This window comes from Podarcis bocagei (assembly GCF_964188305.1).
Source record: "Podarcis bocagei genome assembly, chromosome: 7".
In the NCBI taxonomy this organism is placed as follows: Eukaryota; Metazoa; Chordata; class Lepidosauria; order Squamata; family Lacertidae; genus Podarcis; species Podarcis bocagei.
The window spans coordinates 47284577-47308427 of NC_138132.1; the positions used below are offsets into that span (position 1 = coordinate 47284577).

The following is a 23851-nucleotide window of genomic DNA, read 5'->3' on the forward strand; positions in this document are numbered from 1 at the left end:
TTTCATCCAGTGCAGTCTCAACTGTCTCATTTAACAGGTTTTTCCAGTGCTTTCCACAAAAGTCTTTGCCACATCCCATTGATCTCAGTAGGAGTATGTTTTTAAAACATCATTGTCCGGTATGTTTTGAAAGTGAGACACAAAGCACAAAACCTCCCCCTGGGTTTTAATCTTGCCTTTGAGGGGGGGAAAAACAACAATTCACTGTGAGTCACTAGGAAGTGGTTTAATCCTTTTATGAATAAGCTTGCCTCCCCCCTTTTTAAAGAGGGTGTCTTGATAATGACTCCTAAACTCAATTTGATATAGATGTGTCTACATATTTCAGGGTGAGGCAGAGGAGCTCAAGTGATACTGATAAATTCTGCCTAAGCTACCAGGCCAGATTCAAAGTATTAGCACTAACATACAAGCCCTAAACAGTTTGGTACCCAAGTGCTTAAAAGAGTGCTTTCCCCACTATCATGTATATTGGGCCCTGAGATCAGTCATGGAGGCCCAGTGGGTCTTCTCAGTGTTTGTTCCCTTGTGGAATGCCCTTCTTAGTGAGGTGTGTCAGTCTCACTCACCATTTGTCCTAAACCATTCCGGTTTACCCAGGGACATGATGGCTTAAAGTCATGTCCCTGGTAAACCGGAAATAATTAGTTTGAAAGCAGAGGATTTTTTAAAAAATGAGTTTTAAACTGTTTTTAGAATGCCATTTTTTAATTGGTTTTGGATTGGTCTGCAATGATCCCAGAAACTCTTACTTAAATGTAGTCCCCATTAAGTTCAATGAGATTTTACTTTTGAGTAGACTTTCTAGGACTGCACTTAGGCAGGATGGCCAAGATACCCAGCTGACATTCCATGTGTTCTTTGATAGTGATCTTCTGAATACCTAACCCACTGCATTATTCTTAAGAAGGCTTGCAACACCAACTTCAGAGTCTGTTCACTACTGAATACTGCTTGCTAAAAGGGAACAGCAAGGGAAATAGATCCCTAAATGGCTATTATCCATGGCGGCTATAAGGAACCTCCTAGTTCATAGGTAGTATGCCACCAAATACTAGTGACTTGTGTGTGTGTTTGTGTAGCAACAATGGGGAAAAGGTATTGCTTATGGGTTATCCAGAATCATCTCACTGACCATGAGAAAGAGGGTGATGCTGGACTGCACAGGCCAGGCATAGGCAAACTCCGGCCCTCCAGATGTTTGGGACTACAATTCCCATCATCCCTAGCTAACAGGACCAGTGGCCAGGGATGATGGGAATTGTAGTCCCAAGCATTTGGAGGGCCAGAGTTTGCCTATGCCTGGCATAGGCCTTTGGTATGATTCAACAGGGCTCTTCTGATGCTCTTTACTTACTCTGCGGGAACTTTGGCGGGTTGTCATTGACATCAGTAAGTGTAATTGTCACTTTGGTTGTCCCTGAGAGCCCTCCCATGTGTCCTCCCATGTCCTTTGCTTGTATGACAACATGATATTCTTCCTTTGCTTCTCTGTCCATGTTGGGAAGGGCAGTTCTAATAATACCTGCAGGTAAAACACAGAAGGAGGGTTCAGAAAACATTCTTTAGACATCTGCTCTACACTGAGAACCATACATATTCCGATGCATCAGCACTGGTCCAGATTCCTCATAGCTAGCAACTGCCAGCAAGGGGAGAATGAGCCCAACATGGGCTGGGTAATATTCAGCTGTTCAGATCCTATCCCTTGCATCAGGAGATTTTGGTGAGAGCTTGTGACTGGTATGTCCAGCACAAGATATTATGGGCTGTCCTGTGAATCTGCTAGATGAAATAGCGGAAGAACGTTGCCTCAGGAGAGTGAGGAAAATTCTCAGGGATGAGTCACACCCTGGCCGGCACTTTCTTGATCAGCTCCCCTCAGGCAGAAGATATAGAAGCATGATTAGTCACACCAACAGGGTAAAGAACAGCTTCTATCCGTGAGCTGTTAGGCTGCTGAATGAAAAAATAACAACAGGGCAACTGACTTTTGGGTTTGGTGGGTGTATGTCAGTAAACGAGGAGAGTTAAGACTAAGAGAGCTGAGTGGGGGGTGCTCATGTAATCTCACTGTATACAAGTTGTACAAGTGACAACAAAGTATTTCAATGTCAATTTCTGTGCCAACAATTTCTCATTTCCCAGCTATTCTTCACCAGTTAATGAGAAAATAGATTGTATTTGAAGATTACGAAAGGGGAGAGAAAAAATTCAGAGAAATTATGCTGGGTGGGCTACTATCAAGGTGGCCAAGAGGTGTATGTGACTGTCCTTTCTTTCATCCTACAAATCATCTCTCTAGAGTCCTGTACTCTCCCATGATCTAGACTTCCCTTTAAAATAAAACCAGTGACCGCACTGAACTCATGTACTCAGTAGCAAGCCTGCCTGGCTTACGATACTTCAAATAAAGCTCAGGGGAAGACATTATCAGGTAATTTATCCCATGGGGATTTTTTGATATCAGGAAGAATAGGCATCTGGGAAAGCTGCAGAATGCTGGAGAAATGTTTAATGGGAGCACACACACACCCATAGCGACCTGAATATGATAAATCCAATCCAGTGCCCACAAAAAATATTTTTAAAAAGATTGAGTGCCCTGAGAAAGAGGGAGAAAAAATGGAAGTTTCTTTTGTGAAGAAAAAAAAACTTTTGAGAAACTGGAAGTCATATATAAACAGCTCTAAACATGATACTAGGGAAGAACAATGATGAAGCCAGGATATGCTACCAGAATAATCCTGGTTAAATATAGACACATTTTCTGTTCCTGTTCTAAATTTGAGTACAGACTTTATTAGATTACAGTTCTCCATTCAAGAAACACCAAGTACATCTTTAAAATTAAGGAAGTCTGTTAAGAATACATATTTAAAAGTGACTTTTCATGTAGATTTTTATTTAATTTATATATTCAGTATTTTAAGAAAGCAACTCCAAAGATAAATGTGGAAATGGGATAGACAGAGGTGAAGACATGCAGAAGTGTTATGGACTAGGAAAAATACAGGTCTGCACATCCCAAGCATTTGGCAGGCTAAAATGCATTGTTAATAGACGGCTTTTGCTTGGTGAATTGCGTGTTGCACAACCATTGTCTGGAGCCAGTTGTTGATATGAAATGTCAGACTGTATCTACAACTGAAAAGTAATGGTGCTGTCAAAGTTTGTAACTAGGTGGTTCAGAATATGAATGTGCCTCTCTCACAATGCTTGAATGTGTTACAAATCAAATGACATTTCCCCTCAGAGATTCTTCTACAGCTCTATAGCAAAATCAGACTGCACATATTCAAAAATGTTTTTAGTTTGGATTTTTAGTCTAAGTCCAGGACACTAATTACTGCTCAGGCTCCTATAAATTACAAAGATAAATCACATGGTCTTTGGTAATAGGAAGAAGTATTTTCCCCCCATTGTTGGTACTTCATCCTTTCTTCTAAAGCAGCCTTCCCCAGCCTGGTTATCACTAGGTGTTTTGGATGCCCATCACATGTAGTCAGTGGTCAATGATTATGGAATCTGTGGTTGAAAGCTTCTGGGAATACAGGATACTATCTTACACTGAGTCAGGCCATTAGTCCATGTAGCTCAGTCTGGAAGCAACTCTCCAGGGCTTCAGACAGAGGACATTCAGAGTCCTGTCTGGAGGTGTTGTTTGTTGTTGTTTAGTCGTTTAGTCATGCCCGACTCTTCGTGACCCCATGGACCAGAGCACACCAGGCACTCCTCTCTTCCATTGCCTCCCACAGTTTGGTCAAACTCATGTTAGTAGCTTCGAGAACACTGTCCAACCATCTTGTCCTCTGTTGTCCCCTTCTCCTTGTGCCCTCAATCTTTCCCAACATCAGGGGCTTTTCCAGGGAGTCGTCTCTTCTCATGAGGTGGCCAAAGTATTGGAGGCTCAGCTTCAAGATCTGTCCTTCCAGTAAGCACTCAGGGCTGATTCCCTTAAGAATGGATAGGTTTGAACTTCTTGCAGTCCATGGGACTCTCTGGAGGTACCAGGGGTTTAATCTGGGGCTTTCTACATGCAAAGCAGATGTGCTACCACTGTTCTATGCCATTATGTTGGTGCAGCTGTTAAAGGGTATCAGGACTTGCCACAGCAATATAAAGAATGATAGACATGCCCATTCTTTAAAAAAAATGAATTAGTATCTGGATTTTCATTTATGCTCAGGTCTGATCACCATATTTCCAGATTTATAAAGATGCATTGCTCCGGTTACCCAGGGGAATGCAGGAAGCACCTTTCTCTTGTAGCAAAAAAGAATTGCTCACCTGTCTGTGCTTCCACAGAAAAGTACGGCTGACCTTCAAGGATGCTGTAAACAAGTTTGGCACTATTTCCATAGGTGGGATCATCAGCATCTGAGGCAGTCACCTGAATAACAGATGTACCTGAAAACAGAAAGGTGTGGTGATACATTTCAGGATTTAAGTAGGCATGTTAAAGCTATAAATGTCAGATTTAAGCATGGAGAACATTTTCAAAATTCATTTTTATTTAAAAAACAAAACTAAATGATTGGGATATTATGTACTAAATAAGCACTGAAAAACTCCAAATTCTCTAGATGAGGTCTTATTAGTGAACCACCACTGGTTACCCACCAGCTGTGGTATGGGAAATCTCTGTCCAATGAATTATTTGAATTACACTGTTCAGTAAATTATATTGAATCACCTTTTACCTCATTGGCAGTTGCTTAATATTACTATTTGGGGTGTTTATTAGAGGCTCCCTCTCATAAAAACAACATTTCATGGTATCTGGCAATTATATGTATAGTAATTGCTGGATTGACTTCTCTTTGACATGAGGTTTAGAACCTAAAATTGGCAATTTCTGCTCCCACTGGTGCTTTCATCAGAATTCTCTGACATCCCTAGTCAAGACACAAGTTTACTCACGGATATCCTATTTGTGAAAAATACGCATGAATGAAAATTTCATGCCCTAAGCGTAAACCATAATTGATGATCAGGTCAATAGCGATTGTCCTAGAAATTCATTTGTCAGCCTGAGAACTAATTGTTATTTCAAGTTTTCTGTTACTTACCTACATTAGACCTCTCTGGTACATTGGCATGGTAGTTTTCATGCAAAAATTCAGGGGGGTTGTCATTGATATCTTGAACTTTCACAATGAATTCTGAGGGTGGTTCCAGAGGTCGGTTGGTATTCCTGTCCACAGCTTGTGCCGTTAATGTGTACTGAGCTCTTTCTTCCCGATCCAGTGTCTTTGTTGCATGGATGTTCCCTGATTTGTCATCAATGACAAAAATGATTCCCGCTCCTTCACCTGAGAGAATGTATTTTATGTTCCCGTCACCAGAATCGATGTCCGAATGAAGCTGCAAAATGCAAGATATACACACATATTGTTTTCAAAGCCAAGAAAATGTTAAGTACATAAGAGCTTTGATGGATGAGGCTGAAAGCCTACCTAGTCCAGCATTCTGTTCTCAGAGTGAGCAACTAGATGCTTCTGGGAAGTCTGCAAGCAGGACAGGAGTGCAAAAGCAGTTCCAACAACTGGTATTCAGCTACATGTTGCCTCTGATACTGGAGATAATACTGACATTGTGATCAGGAGTCACTGATAGCATTACCCTCCATGGTTTTTTTTCCCTTCTAATCCCTTTCTCCTAATCCCTGTATTGGGAAGTTTTTAATGTTTGATGTTTCATTATGTTTTTATACATGTTGGAAGCTGCCCAGAGTAGATGGGGCAACCCACAAACATGAGTGGGGTATAAATAAGAAAATTATTACTGTCATCATTACTATTACTACTCCTCCTACTATTACTATTATTATTATTTGAAGATGCTTTTTATCAACACACTGACTTGAACATATTAATGACATTTTTGGGGTTCCCAGATTTCTTTTGCCCATATATTGTAAATTTATTGGGCTGAAACCAGATATGTACTCAGAATTTATTTGTTTCCAGAAACTGATTTTCCGTAGCATGGGCAGAGAGTCTGATAACCCAATGTGTCTTTCTATGCCCCCCTTGGGACTCTCCCTAGGCTACACCTTCTCCTCAGCCTCTTCCTTGTCTGGATGCAGGATAGAGGTGTGTGTGTGTGTGTGTGTGTGTGTGTGAGAGAGAGAGAGAGAGAGAGAGAGAGAGAGAGAGAGAGAGAGAGAGAGAGAGAGAGAGAGCGCTTACTGTACAAAGTAAAACCTTAACCCTTAGCCCACCACTGCCATGTGGCCTCGGAAAGGTTTGCCCAGAAGGGAATCCTAGGCTGAAAAAAGGTTCTACACTCCTGTTCTATTATGCTTCTGGGCATCTCTGCCATGGATATAATGAGCAAGTAATTTTAAATAGCCTGAAGAAAGAATTCACAAAGTGAATTAAGGATTAGTTCAAAATGTACTTGGGATTTTTTTGGGGGAGGGGGCAATGTGGAAAGTAAAATTATTAGTTGTTGAGATTAAGAGGCAAAAGCAGAGTATCTTTTATGAAAGGTTTTATATTCATCAGATACTTTTTTTAATCTGAACTTTTTAAAAAATGAGATATGTGAAGCATGGGGCTGCAAAAAATGAACCACCCATTGGCTTCCACCTCATTTCCAATTTCTCAGCTACTTAATGCCCATTGTGATATTTTAATGAATGGCACTAAAGCAATTAAAGTATAAAATGAAATCGGAGCCCCACTTGCCTTCCTTCACTTTCATAATGCTTATAGGCATTGGCTCTGTGAATTGATATGAAAAAAGTAATGTATAAGACTGGGAACCATCTTCGCTTCCTCAAATGTTCAAGCTGGTACAATAGTGAAGAATTGTCACTCAGTGTGGTTAATCCGTTCCTGCTGTTTAATGCTGGTGCAGGTCCTTTGATGTAAGCAGGGCAGCTTACATCATTCTGTTATAACTTGGAAAAATAGGTTGCATTCTGGGTAAGAGCAAATGCAGGCTGCAACCCAAGTATGAACACAGTTTTCTTCTATCAAGGATGACTTTTTAAAGTCTGGTTCTACTGCTTTTGTGATAGAGAAGTCATCTGAGTGCTCTGTAATGTGAGTTGCCACACAAATGTTGATCATCCATCATGCTCATACACACGAAGAACCTTCCCCTGGAAAGGGGAATACAGACAAGCAGAGAAAAACTGAGGAAGGACTATCACTCAATGGTGGGTTGGCTGCTTTGCATACAGAAGGTTCTAGGTTCAACCCAGGGGTAAATTTAGGATGGGTCAATTTCAGTTAATTTCCGTTTCTCTCATTTTTTCAACTGAAATGCATCAATAGGCATATTTAAATTTAAAAAGTCCTTACAAAGATTTGTCACCATTTTAACACACACTTTTCCAAACAGGGGTGCCAACTTGAATAAAATATGCAGGGGGCAGGAAGTCCCGCCCCACATAATTGATCACATGACACAGTGTATGCATATGATTTGAATGGCAGTGTCCATCAATTTTGGGGGCCCCACACCCTCAAATATTTATTGAGGGGACCAAAGACCACTCAAACCGCAGGAATTGGCTCTTATGTTGCCAAATATGTACATTTTTGTATGTAGTTTTGCCAAATATGCACCGTTTTGCAAGCAATTTTACTTGCTATAATGCACTTCTGCATGTTATTTTCACCAATATATGCATTTTTGTGTACTCTTTCCTCTAATGGACACATTATTTGGTTAGAGGACTGCATTACAAAATACAAAGACATGCACATTTCAAAAGATAGCTCTGTCTCTGGAGGATATGGTCCTTGGGAGGGCATCAGAGGGACGCTGATGCAAGGCTGGCCCAGCTATGAGGCAAGGTGAGGCAACCGCCTCAGGCAGCAGAATATATAGGGGCAGCAGATAATGGGAACTGACATCCAACAACATCTGGAGGACCACAGATTTATAGAACTGCAGCTTAATAGTTCCTAAAGAGGTAAAATGCAACAACTGATAAAGAATAAAGGCTTTCTTACCCTTCCCACTAAAACAGGATCAGGTCCCGTATACTCCTCTATTACAAAGAACTGGTTCCATACCCATCCTCTTTTTGAACGGTGGAGAACTTGCCCTTCCTTTCCTTTTTCATGATGACCATGGAGTGATGGCCTGAAATGATTCAATTTCCCGATCTCTATTGCAAGGCTGAAGCACAGCATTCCCAGGCAGATAAGGGTAGCATGTAAACAGTTGTCCACCTTCATTTTTGGTTAATGTATAGGCACCAGAGTATCCACAAATCTAACACTTCTTCTCACAGGGCCACCAGAAGAGTAAAAAGGAATAATATAATCCTCTTGAAATTTCAGGTGTACTTTTCCATAAATGAGATGTAAACACTCCTTAAGCGCATCACTTTAATTCTGGATAGATTCCCAAATTATTTCCTAGAGGGAGGAAAGAGAGAAAAAGAAAGAGGGTGAGAAATGTAGGCTAATTTCGCCCACTGTGTCAATTATAAGTTAATTATCATTTCGAATATGTCATGTGAAGCAAGTTAGCATGGCCAATGTGTCATACATTACAATGACATTCCTCTATTTGGAGTGTTGCCTGGTTCAGAGGTGTTTTAAAGATAAAGAGCCTTAAGAAAGGAGAGATAGACTCTTGTAGATGCCCATCAACTGTTAGCAAACTAAGCAGACACACAAAGTAACCTGGTTATCCTCTTCCTTACTATGGTGAGATGCATTGCATATCTATTTAAATTGCAGTAATTATTTCTCAGTGTGCATATATACATACATATTAAGATGCATGATTTTATGCACATCTATGCCTTCTTTTTTGATGATGTATATCCTTTCTCTCTTTCGATTGCAAGATAATAAATGAAATCGGGTAGAATAGGAAAAGAATATTATAATACTTCTTTAAAATTGCAGGTATGCATTCTAATTATAATGAATGATTTCTTTCCCTGTACTAGATTCACCGGGTTATTAGAAACATTTACAGTTAGTTTCATGATTATTGAAGAGTGGAGTTTGCTTCTGTTTTTGTTTGTTTTTCTACTAAGAGCGTAGAAAGCTGCCACAGAAAACAGTCCGACCATTGGCCCATCTAGCTCATCATTGTTTACTCTGATTGGCAATGGTTCTCCAGGGATTCAGGCAGAAACCTTTCCCAGCCCTACCTGGACACACCAAGGATTGATGCTGGGACATTTTGCAAGCAAGGCAGATGCTATTGTCTGTATCAAATGTGCATGACATAATGTCAGCATTTGCTTTCACCACTTCTCAGTACCTTTTCAAAATGCAAGCATCCAGAGTTAAGGCTGCAGAACCATGATATCAACTCACCAAGTAGAGTGCATAGAAAGTCATATATACAGTGGTACCTCGGGTTACATACGCTTCAGGTTACATATGCTTCAGGTTACACATTGCGCTAACCCAGAAATAGTGCTTCAGGTTAAGAACTTTGCTTCAGGATAAGAACAGAAATCGGGCTCCGGCGGCGCGGTGGCAGCAGGAGGCTCCATTAGCTAAAGTGGTGCTTCAGGTTAAGAACAGTTTCAGGTTAAGAACAGACCTCCGGAACGAATTAAGTACTTAACCTGAGTTACCACTGTATGTGCATATTTATAACACATAGAAGCAAGCGAAGCCAAATATCAACCCACTACTGCCCTTTCCACTTTCACCAGATTACTTTCCAACAAGAATAAAACATTAGCACCCACCCTTTACTGAGTTGCTTTTCACTCCAGTCACACACTCAGCATGTAAAACCCAAATATCAAAGAATGTGACTGGATGACAATACATAGCTGGTGAACTACAGTCAATTTGGTTGAGCACAAGAGCAGGCCTTCTCCTTACACGATCCACATGAGAAAGGTGACTACCGTAAATAGGACTATATTGGGGAAGGTCCACATCAAAGAGCTGTTCGACAGTGGAATTTGCTGCCAAGGAGTGTGGTGGAGTCTCCTACTTTGGAGGTCTTTAAGCAGAGGCTTGACAACCATATGTCAGGAGTGCTCTGATGGTGTTTCCTGCTTGGCAGGGGGTTGGACTCAATGGCCCTTGTGGTCTCTTCCAACTCTATGATTCTATGAAAACTCCTCCCAAGTTTCCTCCAGCCACCACAAGGGAGTATTTCAGGGCATGTGAAAGTACATACAAAGGGAAGCTTTGGGTGTTCTGCTTCATTATCTTTGTTTGATTGGGGAGAGATATAAGAGGAAATTAAAAGAAGACAAATGAAACGTACAAGTGAATTTTCTTCCACAGACCATTAATTTTAAATGATGCCGTCAACAAATGGGTTTAAGAAAATCATCAAATATTTCCAATAACAGCCAAGATGTAGTATAACTTTATTACTGGGATTATTATGTAATTACCAAGAAACTCTTTAGAATAATAGAAAAGATGTGTGGATATATGAAAGTGTTTACTATCAGTTGTTCAGGCATGAAGAACCAAACACAAAACATTAACCACATATCTAAGCCATTATCCTTAATTTACTAATTAGGGCTTAATGTGGTAATTGCCTGCAATCCCTTTCTTTGTAAATCTCTCTCTGTTGGGTAAGGAATGGGCCAGAATCTTTTCAAGTCCTGTTGTATCTGGTCTTGTTGACATGACAACAGTACCCTAGGGTTTCTTTCTAGCATGGAACACAGAGGTTTTCAGTCTGAAGAAAGCACACGGGGGTTATTTTCAGCTGACCTACAGAGAAGTGCAATTCCTGTCGGTTTATCTCACCAACTATCTGGGTTTTGCAAACATTTCTATAAAATATCTGGGCAAGAAAACACACCTTATGGGAGCATAGAAAGTTGCCTTACTCAGAGTTTGCCCACTCATCCAGCTAGCCCAGGATATTTTATACTTAATAGAAGTATGGATACTGAAAGAAACTATTTTTGTGAATTCTAAAACTAGCTGAGCTGATCCACACTTTCCAGAATAATGGGCACAATAGAAATTAGTTATCCACTGGCTTGAACACATCTATGATGTTCTAGTGCACCTATAAACTCATTCATTCATATATATGTGTGTGAGAGAGAGAGAGAGAAATGCACGATTTGAGATAAAATATGTATTTAAGTAAGAATTTTCATCCTGGTTTGTTTAAGCATATTCATGGAGAAACAGAACAGGCTTATGAACAGAAGCATGGCATGTGACACAGACCTGAAAAGAAAATGCTTGGGCTTTATCTAACTGGAATGGCTTTCCAGGGTTTCAAACAGGTTTCCTTCCAAATACTCTGGTTTCACCTCAGATCGTATAAATCTTTCACCTTTTTCAAACAGGTTTCCTTCCCATCCCAACTTTGAGATGACTCTGGAGCCTTTACATGCTCTATCACTGAGCTGTATCCTTTTCAACAGCAGGTTTTTGTAAGAGGAGCTGGACCTGGTCCAATTAGACTTATAGACATCTAAGGACAAAAGCACGTGGATCTATGTTTTCATCAAAAGACATGACCTATAGTTCGATGGACCATGGATGAGCAGTGTGATCCAGACTTCATGTGTCGAAATCTGCCCTGATGCATGGATCCTTCTTGCAGGATTGACACGATGTTTCAGTGGGAATATTTGCCTGTACAAGGAAAGCATTTTTCTATTGTTGTTGTTTTTGTTCGTTACTATATTATGTATTTTTATTTTTTTATATTCTAAGCTACCTTGTGGTCCTTGGATGTAGGGTTGTATGGAAATTTAAACAACAACAAATACTGGTTAAGTGATTGGATTGTATCTTAAAACAATCGATGCATAAATTATTCTAAGTTCTGGAGAGCTGGCCCAATTTTGATTGCTACTAGAAGTAGGATCCAGCTGAAATACTGATCAAATGTGTGCTGGAAGAGCATGCAACTAACTTGAATGAACTTTCCTTTGTTCCTAAGAGTTCAGGGTGGCTTTTTAAAACTTAACATGCACAATAAATGGTAAAAGAAATATTAACATATAAGCTGTCAAGGTTAAATCCCCTAAAACTTTGCAAAATCTTTTCCTGTTTCCTTCCTATTCAATAAATATCTTTCCCCCCATGTTTCAAATGTTCCATCTTAAATTTCCGTAGAGGGGGTGGAAATTATAACAAATGAATCACAGACAAAAACCCAAAGAGGCAAGTGGGATTATTATTTGATGACAAGGCTAGAGTCTAGGAAACCACGTCTGACCAATGGTATTCAAGCATGCTCTCTATATAGCAAATATAATCCCAGTAGGACAAAAAAAGTTTCGAGTGACTGCCTTTATTTGAAACACCATGTGCTGAAGCTCAATAGACTAAACAATCCCTTAGATTTGTCTAACCACCATGTCTGCATGATACATTAAAATAGCAGCTGTTCTGTGGGGATATGTATTTAACAAGACAGATTTCTAGAGTGTGCTATATAATGACATTATGATGGATAGCGTAATTCTGAGACAGTTTGCAGAAATAAGGGAAGTGGGATTTTCTGGCAAACAGACAGAACAAATAACTGAACCTCGTATGTAGCTGGATAAATGACTGAGTGGGAAGTGCACAGAAGACGCAGACCTTCTTCTTCATGCTTATTGGGTTTGTACCAATGGAAGGTTGCCAGACCTCCATTTAGATATTTTGGCTGCCCATAAAATTGTTACACAGCTGGATGGCCGTTCCTTTGATAGTCAAAATGCTGGTGAGAAGCTCAGAACACCCTGGTAATGTATTTTGCTGTGTTTGAATAAAATATCCACTAGAGAATTGACGGGAAACCATTGGCCCTCCAATGACTACCATCATCCCCAAGCACGCTGGCTTGCCCTCATGACTGAAGGGACTGGGGCTGCATGATGTGTGTACAATGTGCGCACACACTGCAGAGAATGCCGGCATCACTTGTGCATGCTGCAAGGTAGTGCTGGCGTGCCCTGCGGCATGCGCGACTGACATCAGTACTCCCCATGACATGCGTGCATGGCTGCCACAGAATTTTGAGGGAACCCAATTCCTTCCTTGAAAATGGGAGGGGGGGAGAGCTTGGGCCCCTGCTCCCCCATGACACCCCTGATCATCCCTGACCACTTGTCATATGTGATGGGGTTTATGGCAATGCCAGACTTTGGTGTTTAATATTTCAGCAGCACCCTGCACAACACCAAAATTCGGTGTCCCTCCGCCTCTCGCCTTCCATTGTTCATCATTGTTGCCCTCTTGACTTGGCACCCAGTGCAGGCAAACCTGTCATACTCCCTAAATCCACCTCTGCTGATGGGAGTTGGAGACCAGTAACATCTGGAGGTTCACCACCTCTACACTAGGGCTTTGGGGAAGTGGCACCTGAACTCAGGGATGGAAACATGGGTGGGTGGGTGTGCGTGTGTGGGAGAGAGAGGATGGTGGTGGTAAAAAGTCAAAAAGCAGTTTGGAAGAGGCAGAAAGTGAATGGTGAATTGGCTGAAGGCAAAAGTTACCTAGAGGATTCAGAGAGTCTAGGGATCTAACACCGGGTAGTTTACCTTCTGCTTGTAAAAACACCTGCATTTTCCACTACTGTTTTTCACCACACTTGTGCATTTTAAAATAAAATAATTATTACAAAAACGTTTCCAGTGTTCTCCACCAAAGAAAATCAAGCCTGGTAGTACTGCCTTCTGAACTCCCCAACAGTGTGGGAAAAGGGAAGCATGCAACAATATAGCATAGTATGGGTGGGAAACTGCAGGTCTAAGGCAGTGTTTCCCAACCTTTTTTGGGCAAAGGCACACTTGTTTCATGAAAAAAATCTCGAGGCACACCACCATGCCAGATGGGGAAAGGTCACTTTTTACTTATGTAAAAAAAGATAAAAAAATAGTAACAGCATAGAAGGTAATGGTTAGGCTAGCATCCCTCTTCCAAATATGCTAGGTTTTTATTTGCAGGGACTGTTCTATATGGGAAAGCATTCAGCACTGTCATTCTCCCATCTGCCATCTGAATTGGTACTATTCTGGGTCAACTTACTCTGCTGCATGTGTAGATGAAAATGGCACCAAGTGTGGGGGAGGGGGCAGAACAGGTTTCAGATACAGGATATTAAGCATACACGTACTTCAGATTGAACTGGTTGCTTGCTTTGCAAGTTTTCATTTCCCAAATGACTGCCTTGGCAAGCGCAATACCTACCAGGCTCAACGCCAGTCTCGCACTGCAGCTTCCCGCGCTCTCAAGGACCCGGGAGGAGGAAGGCGTGAAGGGAATCCCGAAGGCGCGAAAACCCCCCGCATGCGCAGGCCTTCCGCCTGCGACAGCCCAGTAGGCCGGCCGAAGCGAGCGGCGATGGGATGTGGGAGGGAGCTCGCTCGCCGCCCCGCGTGTGCCTATGTGGGGCACGTTACAGCCCCGTGACGTCAGCGCCACGCAGGCAGCCAGGCAGGCAGACGGCGAGAGCCCCGCGCTGGGCGGCCTCTCCTCGCCGCCGCCGCCCCGCCTCTCGCCGCCCGACTCGCCCGCCTCCCTCCCACGGCACACCAGGCAACGTCTCGCGGCACACTAGTGTGCCGCAGAACACCGGTTGGGAAACACTGGTCTAAGGGCCAAATACAGCCTTTTAGGTCTCTCTATTTGGTCCTCAGAAATCTTCTCTGGCCATATCCCTCTCCACAAGCCACTCCCTCTCCCCAGTCCTTCTTCACACATATGATGTTTTTCCCTGTCTGGAATGTATTTTTAAACTATGATAATACCTCTTGCTTGTCTCGCTGGAGGATAGAAATTAGCCTACTGTAGAGAAGTAAAATTTACATTCATTGCTCCGCCCACTTTTGCCTCTTGCCCCATCAACTGCACGTATTCCCTTGGTCCCCACTGAAAGCTTGCCCAGAAATGAATGTAGCCCTTAAACTGAAAAAAGAGGGAGATGGGTTGAGGAATGGGAATGGTAGGTGATAATAGTTCAGAGAGACAATTTTTCCAGGATTGGTTTGTAGGCCATATCAACATGGTCCCCTGTAGCTGTCATTAATGAGCTCTTTCTAGAGCTCTCAGAGTGTGTGATTTCAAAAGCAATACATTTAATGCAGTACAATCTTAAATTCTGAAGTAAACCTGGCTGAGTTAAATGGAGCTTATTCCCAGGAAAATGGGTGGAGAATTGCAGCTTTACAGTGTAATCCTATGAATCCTATTCATTAGGTGGCATTCCTACTCAGAATAGCCACATTGAAATTAATGTATATGACTAACTTAATGTTCACTTATTTCAGTGAGTCCAATGGGTTACTTACTTCCCAGGTAAGTGTGTGCAGAACTGCAATGTAAATGAATTAATTAAAAGCAAATGTTATTGAATACTGAGGATCTCATCCAGATATATATTTTACATATATTCAACAGTGCCTAGATAAACGACACTATTCCACTGAGGCTCACTGCACTTCAGCATAAACCATTGTCTTTGTTCCTATCATCTGTCTCAGCGAACTGAAATATTATGGAAAGGTGTTTAAGTACGCTTACCTCCCGCTGAGAATTTTCATGAGATAGAGTAAAAACTGTGGCTTCAATCAGCTTAGCTATTACCAGATTTACATTTCCCTGCTAATTTAAGAATTATTTTACACTTCAAGCAACCTCAGCTTACCCAGTGAACTCAGTGTGGCTTGATTCTGAGAAGACATGTAAAAAAAATAAAATGGTTGTGACTAAGTTGCTCAAGTATGTAGTTAGCTGAAGCCAGTATGGGGAATCAGTGGCACTCCAGCTTCCACCATTCCTGGCAACTGGCCATGCTGGCTGAGGCTGATGGGAGCTAGGTGTTCAACAACACCTGGAGGGACATAGCTTCCCCCCTCTTTTTCAAAATAAACCTTCAGTAACAGATTAAGGACACTTTGGGGGCTGTTTCTATTGTGTTTCACATGAGAAAACATAATATGGCACTAATGTGTTAATGGGTTTTTGTTACCTTGTTTTTGCATAGAAGCTCTCTTCTGTGACCTAATAACCTGGTTTCCTATCTCCAGTTTCTAATGGATACTTTAAATGCAGGTTGTTTGAGCTGGGAATATGTGTGCCTGTCTGTCTGTAGTGTGTGTGCATGTGTATTTGCCAATTCCTCCCACCCTGTCCACTGCTGCCCCCTCTGCCTCCCAATCTGTTTCAGAAATGAAAGCAGCATGGAGGGCTGTAGGAGAAAGGGGAAATATGTAAAAAGCAACCTCCTTCCCTTATTCATTAACAGAAATGGCTATGAGAATCATAATGATGTTAGTAGTGATGTAATCCCATAGATTATCAGATAAGAATCATGGACAACTATAGTCTGTTAAGGGAACTGTAGGTCTGCAAGGGGGAAACTATAGTTCCAGGATTCTTGAGGGAAAGTCATATGCTTTATATGTGCATTGAGTCCTCTTTAAACGTATGGTGTGGCTCTGAATTGTACATAAAATGTTGGGGGGGGGTTGGAGTGAGACTGTTACATGAAAAGTCATTTCTTAACTCTGTAGCTGGGGCTTGACGAAAGACTAATTTTGCAAGATGGATTCAAGGCAGGGGGAGAATTAAGTGGGTTAGCACAAAGAAGCAAAAAGGGAATTGACTGGATGGAGTGCATGACCCAAATTTTCAGTTTATCCTGTGCTACTATGGGTAGCTAGAAATCAAAGCAAACACGTCCATGAAATAACTGAAATGTGGAAAATCAAGCATTTGAGTGCCCAAGAGTCACACCCTACCTGCTGCTTACAGCTTCTCCTAACAACAGGGTGCTCTTTGCTGCTTCAGACCACAATATAATTGTGTGAGTCTAATATGCTCTGCATAAACCTCTGCACGTAAATCTTTGAAGGGATTAGAGTCTTATTCTTTTAATACTCTCCCTTTTACCTTGAAGATCTCTTGGGGCAGCTTTAAAAATTACATTCTGTGAGAAGTTATGAATGAAAATTTTAATCCCTTGCATTTAAGAATTATCTCTCTTGGCTTGGTATTGGATAAACATTTAAATCTGGTAAACTCCAACTGTTCCTAAAAATAGCTTTTCATACTGTAGTTGCTTTCTCCCTGTGGTCGGTTGGATATTTTGTATATAGAACTGATAGAATAAAGGCTGATTTGAATAAAGTAAAGTGGTACCTCTGGTTACAAATGCTTCTGGTTACGAACGCTTTAGGTTACGAGCTCCGCTAACCTGGAAGTAGCTGCTTCTGGTTGCAAACTTTGCCCCAGGATGTGAACAGAAATCACATGCCAGAGGCGCACGCGCAGCAGGAGGCCCTATTAGCAAAAGCGCGCCTAAGGATATGAATGGTTTCAGCTTAAGAACGGAACTCCAGAATGAATTAAGTTTGTAACCAGAGGTATCACTGTACTACGCTTCCAAATATGAGAAGCATCTTGCAAACTATGTCTATGAGTACCAACTAGGGCTGCCAACTAATGAAGAATGTTTTGTTGCTTAATTGCCAGCCTACTGACCAGTCTTTAACGATGGATGGATGGATGGATGGATTAAGTACTTAGTTAAATGCAAATGTATTTGCATATTAACAAACCCTCAATATATACTCTTTAGAAATACCGGAGAAAGTGTGGAGAGCTTAATTTGAAAAACAAAACTTATCATTTGCTGTCAGACTACTTTTACTGTTGTCTTTTAAATTCTTATTCCAGTAGCACCTCAAAACCCCCTGAAAACCCCTATCTCATAATTTTACTATCTACTTAGCTTAAAATTTCCCTCCACCAATCAACCAAACATTCGGTTGATTTGTATGCTGGTCAAACTAATTAAAGATTAGAAACTGTGGACCATAAGGGAGATGGAGAGAACTGAAGAAGCATGGAGGGAGAGAACAGAGTGATTTCTCACTTGCAAGAGTAGCAGATCTGTGGCAAGCAAGCAAGGAAGGCTATGTGGTTGTAGGGGTTAAGTGCATGTGCATAAATCCAGAGGATACACTGTGGTTTGTGACAGGCACCTCTGCCTGGCCCCACCTATTTACAAAAGTCTATTATTATTTTTTGCCCAGTATTTCTACCCTAAGACAAAAGCTGTGCCTTTTGTCCTGTGTTTCAATTTAAATTGTGATATTTTACTTTCTAAATTTGCATTTACGCATATTAATAGTTTAACAGAGGTGTCATAGAAATTCTTTTTCTCTGGTTTTGGTTTCATTTTCAAGCACACATAGTGTCTAGTGAAGGCAAAATTTGAAAGTACAAACAAACTGAACGACTTCAAAATAGGAGAGAGAGAGAGACTAAAAGGATTGGGAAATGAAAAATGGTTGCAAACTGAGTTTTACATTCTTCAGCTGCCCTGGGGAGATGCACTTGAGATAAATGTGACATAGACTGTCTATTTTTAAGCACACACTCAGCAGGAATAGGAAAACAACCAGCATAAGAAAAGGAGTCTTACTAACGAACACAATGATTGATAGTATCATTTGACATAATGACTATGCTCTTGGAGGAGTTTACTTTAAATAATAATTGTATACTTGTGCGACTTGGAGCTAAGTGGAAAATTCATAATTTACCGTGTGCTCAAAATCCAATATCGCCCTAGCCTTTGCCCATTCCAATAGCCTTTTTTCTATTATATAAGTGAGTGGTTGTAGATGGGGCCCTGAGGGAGAAATAACCTAAGTCAAGAAGCTGCCAATTATTATATGTCGCATTCACATTATAAGCCAGTTCTGAGTGCTTTTCATTTACAAGAGGGCTCGTGTTTAAGGAGGTTAAAATTAACCTTAGACCTTTTCTTTTTGTTTGCAGGTATATGCAGAAAAAAGTCTATAAATATTTCCAGCCCCAATAGCAGCCTAATTTCAACATGCAACAGAATTTGCATGCTTTAGATCTAAACTAGTACAGAGCAAAAGGAGGCAGACTTTGCATAACTGTTTGGAGGCATTTCTTCATTTATTTTCATTTGGAACATTTATTTTTAATTTTGTTTCAGAATTAGAGGGGGGACACAAGAAGTGATGAAGAAGAAAAAATTGTGTGTGTGTAAGCATATCAAACATATACAGTGGTACCTCGGGTTACAGACGCTTCAGGTTACAGATGCTTCAGGTTACAGACTCCACTATCCCAGAAATAGTAACTCGGGTTAAGAACTTTGCTTCAGGATGAAAACAGAAATCGCACAGCAGCGGCGCTGCAGCAGCAGGAGGCCCCATTAGCTAAAGTAGTGTTTCAGGTTAAGAACAGTTTCAGGTTAAGAACGGACCTCCAGAATGAATTAAGTTCTTAACCCATGGTACCACTGTATAACCTTCCAAATTATAGCCTTTTCAACAAAGTCTTTTAAAGGGAGCTTGTTATTTTTATCCCACTCTTCATCTATATTGGATTTGAAATTGTTTTCATTAATTATATATTTATATCACTTCTAGCTGTTTCATTGGAAATGATTCATAAACAAGAATAAACAAATAATTAAATGGCACAGACACACAACTGCCACTGACCCTGGGGCTTGTTGGTGGTTCCTTTTTCTAATGAAATTTCTAACTCACTTTTGCTTTCCAATGGAGATGCTCAGATGGGCTAACAAAGCAGCTAAAAAAAAAAGCCAATAATCTTATCATTAAAAACAAATGTATAGATACCACAATACAGCACAAAAGCGTTAAAAATAGCATTAGCAAAGATTCAAAAGAGACAGAATTTACAAATACATAACCTTACGGAGCAAAAGAATGTAGGGATGGGAAAAGGAACATTTGGGGTCAATGATTTAATGTTTATGCAAACATATACAGGGTGAACAGCCATTAAGACTGGAAGAGAAAATAGGAAGAGAGAAACCCAAACTGTAATATATTTGTCTGTTTTTCATAGAATTAATAGCTTATTGTCTTCAGACTACTAATAAACAAGATGATGATCTAACCTCTGGTTTCTGAAATTGGTTGACATTGACCCCTCAGGATGAATAGGGCTGGGCTGGGGTTTGAAAAGGGCCCAGGATGGAAAATACATTTGTGAAATACAGAGAAAAAAACTTCAATTAGGAACTGCGATCCTCAGAAATAAAGGCTCTGGGCATGTACAGAGTGTTCCCACAGCAAGTGAGGAACCTTCACAATACAACACTATTCTCTTCTTCTTTACACATGGTAATTTTTAGTAATGAAGATTGGTGACTGAAAAATGTTGATTACATATTGGTGTTTCTTGACTTTATTTCACTTACATTCCTAAGAATTTGGGTTGGTGCTGATGACAACTTTATAAGCTCAATAAGGGGTCAATGAACACAGAAATTTTGGAAACCCCCAACCCCTACTTCTTGAGGCCAGAAATTGCAGGCTGCAGCTGAATCCCCTGACTTGGAACTGACTGTCTTGATCAAAAGGTGCCGAAAGTCTGTTAAAAAACCCCAAAGATCTGGGATTAATCAAATAGTACCAAAGGTATCCTGCAGATTTGAATTAGGAGCAGTTTCATTCACTGAATGGGCTAGAGCATTACTTTGCATAATTGGGATCTGCAAATTCTACTTTTCAATTGCTTCTGGAGTAATTATGTAATAGGAGAGGTTGCTGCCATTCTGAGTCCTGACCCCCTTCTTTCCAAGATAACCATAAAGAAACAGCAGTTAAACTACACAGAACTATCTTTCTGCGGCGAAAATTGTTCAAGGGGCAGGAGCCTCTATGCATCTCCCATTTTCTCTGAGCTGTACAGCAACAGTCCTTTATACTATGCAGTCCCTTGTACTACAGGAGTGGGGGAAACTTTTTCAGTCCACATTCCTTTCTGGGCAACCTTCCAAGGGTCTCATATCAGTGGTGGGCAAGACCAGAGCCAAAAGTAGGTGAAGCAATGAATGCAAATATTGCCTCTGTACTATAATAATAATAATAATAATAATAATAATAATAATAATAATAATAATAATTTATTTATTTATTTATTTATACCCAGCCCATGTGGCTGGGTTTTCCAAGCCACTCTGGGCAGCTCCCAACAGAATATAAATATAAATATTAATGATAAGTGATAAAACATCAAACATTAAAAGCTTCCCTAAACAGGGCTGCCTTCAGATGTCTTGTAAAAGTCAGATTATTGTTTATTTCCTTGACATCTGATGGGAGGGTGTTCCACAGGGCGGGCACCACTACGGAGAAGGCCCTCTGCCTGGTTCCCTGTAACTTTGCTTCTCACAGTGAGGGAACCACCAGAAGGCCCTCGGCGCTGGAACTCAGTGTCCGGGCAGAACGATGAGGGTGGAGACACTCCTTCAGGTATACTGGGTTGAGGCCGTTTAGGGATTTAAAGGTCAGCACCAACACTTTGAATTGTGCTTAGAAACATTTCTAGTTTCTACACACACTCATACACCTCTCTCTAGCCTTCATCCTAACAAGCAAGAGGCATTATCAGAGCATATTATTATGACACATTCCAGCCAACCAAAACAAAACAAAACATTCAAGGAGGGTCTGAAGTAGTGCCAGAGAGTGGTATGATCGAGGGAGAGGATGTGTGGCATGTGGAGAGTTTCAAGGATCATTTAAAGAGGCCTCACACATGGACAAGGTGGCAACAAAAGACTGGAGAGGAATGCTACACACCATGGACACCATTTAGTTAGCATGAAGCACTTTTAAATCACTTGATCACCATGAGAGGGGATTAAGCACATGCCTAACTCTCCCATTAACCATACCCCATGGATTTAGATATGAAACAGCTAGATACTGGCAATGTCATGCTATAAAGAAAAAAACCCCACATGCATCATTTTCATATGTGTGAAGATGTGCCAAGATTGCTAAAGTAAACACATGCAGAATGTTTACCTATTAAGTGCAGATTAATTAAACTCTGTGAGAATTAATTGGTTCTCCACAGTCAGGTTAGGCAACCTTTTAAAGATCACACAGCTTGCACATTTTGGATTTTGAAAAGTGCAGCTCTCCTCATCAGCCTAAGCAAAGATACGATTATCATGATCACCTTCTTTGGAGGAAGCTAATTCTATAGGAGGGGAGCATATGTTTGGAAAGGTTACAAACAAAAGCGAGCAACTGAAGGGGTCTAGTGATATTATAACTGTTTGACTGTTTTGTTTTGTTTCTAGACATCTGCTGAAGAAGAGTGCTGTTTGATCCATGGGTCTTTCTTGTGACAATCAGAAGGTGTCATCCAAAATATAATGCTGTTCTACAAAACTATCGTGTGACCACATTTGGAAAACTACAGTATATACAGATCTGGTTGCCGTACCTCGGAAAAGATATTGTAGAGTTGGAAAAGGTTCAGTAAAGGGCAACCGAAATGACTGAGGTGGTGGAGCAACCCCCTTGTAAATAAAGGTTGCCACATTTGGGATTTATTGGTTTAGAGAAAAGCTGAGAAAGAGACAACATGGTAAAAGTTTATAAAGTATGCATAGCATGGAGAAAGAGGATAGAGATTATTTTGCCCCTCCCTCACTCATTACACCAGAACTCGTGGACATTCAATGAAGCTGAATTTTGGAAGATTCAAGACAGATAAAAGAAAGTACTTCTTCATGAACTACATTGTTAAACTGTGGAACTTAAATCCACAGGGGGCAATGATGGCCGCCAACTTAGATGGCTTTAAAAGAGGATTGGTCAAATGCATGCAGGAGAAAGCTAACAATGGCAACTAGCTATAATGGCTATGCTTTGCCTCCACAGTTGGGGGAAGTCATGTATTGAATAGCAGTTGCTGAAGAGTACAGAAGGAAAGAGTGTTCCTTTTGTCAGATGCTGTTTGAAAGTTCCCCACAGGCATCTACGTTGGCCACTAGATGGGACTTTCCTTATGTTTTTATGAAATATATTTGATTATTCCCTTTGTACCCCACCTTTCCTCTATGGACCTCAAGAAAACATTATTTTTATTTAAATATGAAGTGCACTTTCATAAAGAATATTGCAAGGTGGCATACAACTTAAAAACACAACAAAATAACAACAAAATAATGTAAAAGCTAATTGGCAAAGAATCTCAAGTTTGAAAGGCTTGTCTGAATAATGCACCTTGCAGTAGACATCGAAAAACAAGTGGATATGACTCCTGTTGAACCTCTTTTGGCAAGAAGTTCCACAGGGCATGGCTCATCACACTAAAGGCTTAGTCTTTCATGAAGGCCAGCCAAACCTCAGGAGAAGGGGGATCACCAAAGATCTCAGCAGTTGAGGTGGATCATAAGAAATTAGATGGCATTTACAGCGCTTTGGGACCAAGTTATTCAAGGCTTTGTGAATTAACACAAGAACCTTGAGCCTTGCCTGACTGCAATTTGGTACTCTCAGCAAAGGAGTAACATGTAGCCAGTAGCCTGCTCTTTTGAGAAGTATGGCCACTTCATTCTGAATTAGCTGCAGCTTTTGGACCAGATACTGTTTTACAGTTATCAAGCATTGAGGTTACCAATGTGTGGACCACTGTGGTCAGGCTATCCAAGTCCAGGAATAGGTGCAGCTGGCATACCATCTGGAGCTGGTGGAAGGCACTGCTGGCCATAGAAGTCACTTGGGCTCTCCTTCTACCCAATTTATCCTCACAATAACCCTATGAGGTAGATTAGGCTGGGAGATAGTGACTGGCCCAAGGTGACCCAAGATTTAAACCCTGGTCTCATGGGTCCTACATGAACATTGTAACAACTGCATCACACTGTATGAGTAAATAATGTGTGTGTCCCCCACTACCTTATTCCCAATGGGTGGGGAGAGCTATGGCAACCCCCCATATTTGTACAAGCTATTTTTTAAAAAACTAAAAAACTACCACATTTAACTGTATTTTAAAGGCACCTTTGTTAATCCTTCACCAATGATTAATTTCTTTACAGGGGATTCAGAAGATAAAATGATCTGAGTGTCAACAATTCTTGGCAAGCTCTGGAGCTCTTT

At 40.9% G+C, this 23851-nt stretch overlaps 1 protein-coding gene across 2 annotated transcripts in view; it reads right to left on the reverse strand.

Moving 5' to 3' along the window:
- CDH11 (cadherin 11) overlaps positions 1-23851 on the reverse strand; it is a 112692-nt gene that overhangs the window by 22841 nt on the left and 66000 nt on the right. For both annotated transcript variants that reach the window (XM_081202708.1, XM_081202707.1), the window contains exons 3-6: positions 7974-8384; positions 5073-5367; positions 4291-4410; positions 1358-1525 (exon numbers count right to left, since the gene is read on the reverse strand). In XM_081202708.1, the coding sequence (XP_081058834.1) occupies positions 1358-1525; positions 4291-4410; positions 5073-5367; positions 7974-8201 (811 nt within the window). In that variant the 5' untranslated portion in view covers positions 8202-8384. The remainder of the gene's footprint in view (positions 1-1357; positions 1526-4290; positions 4411-5072; positions 5368-7973; positions 8385-23851) is intronic.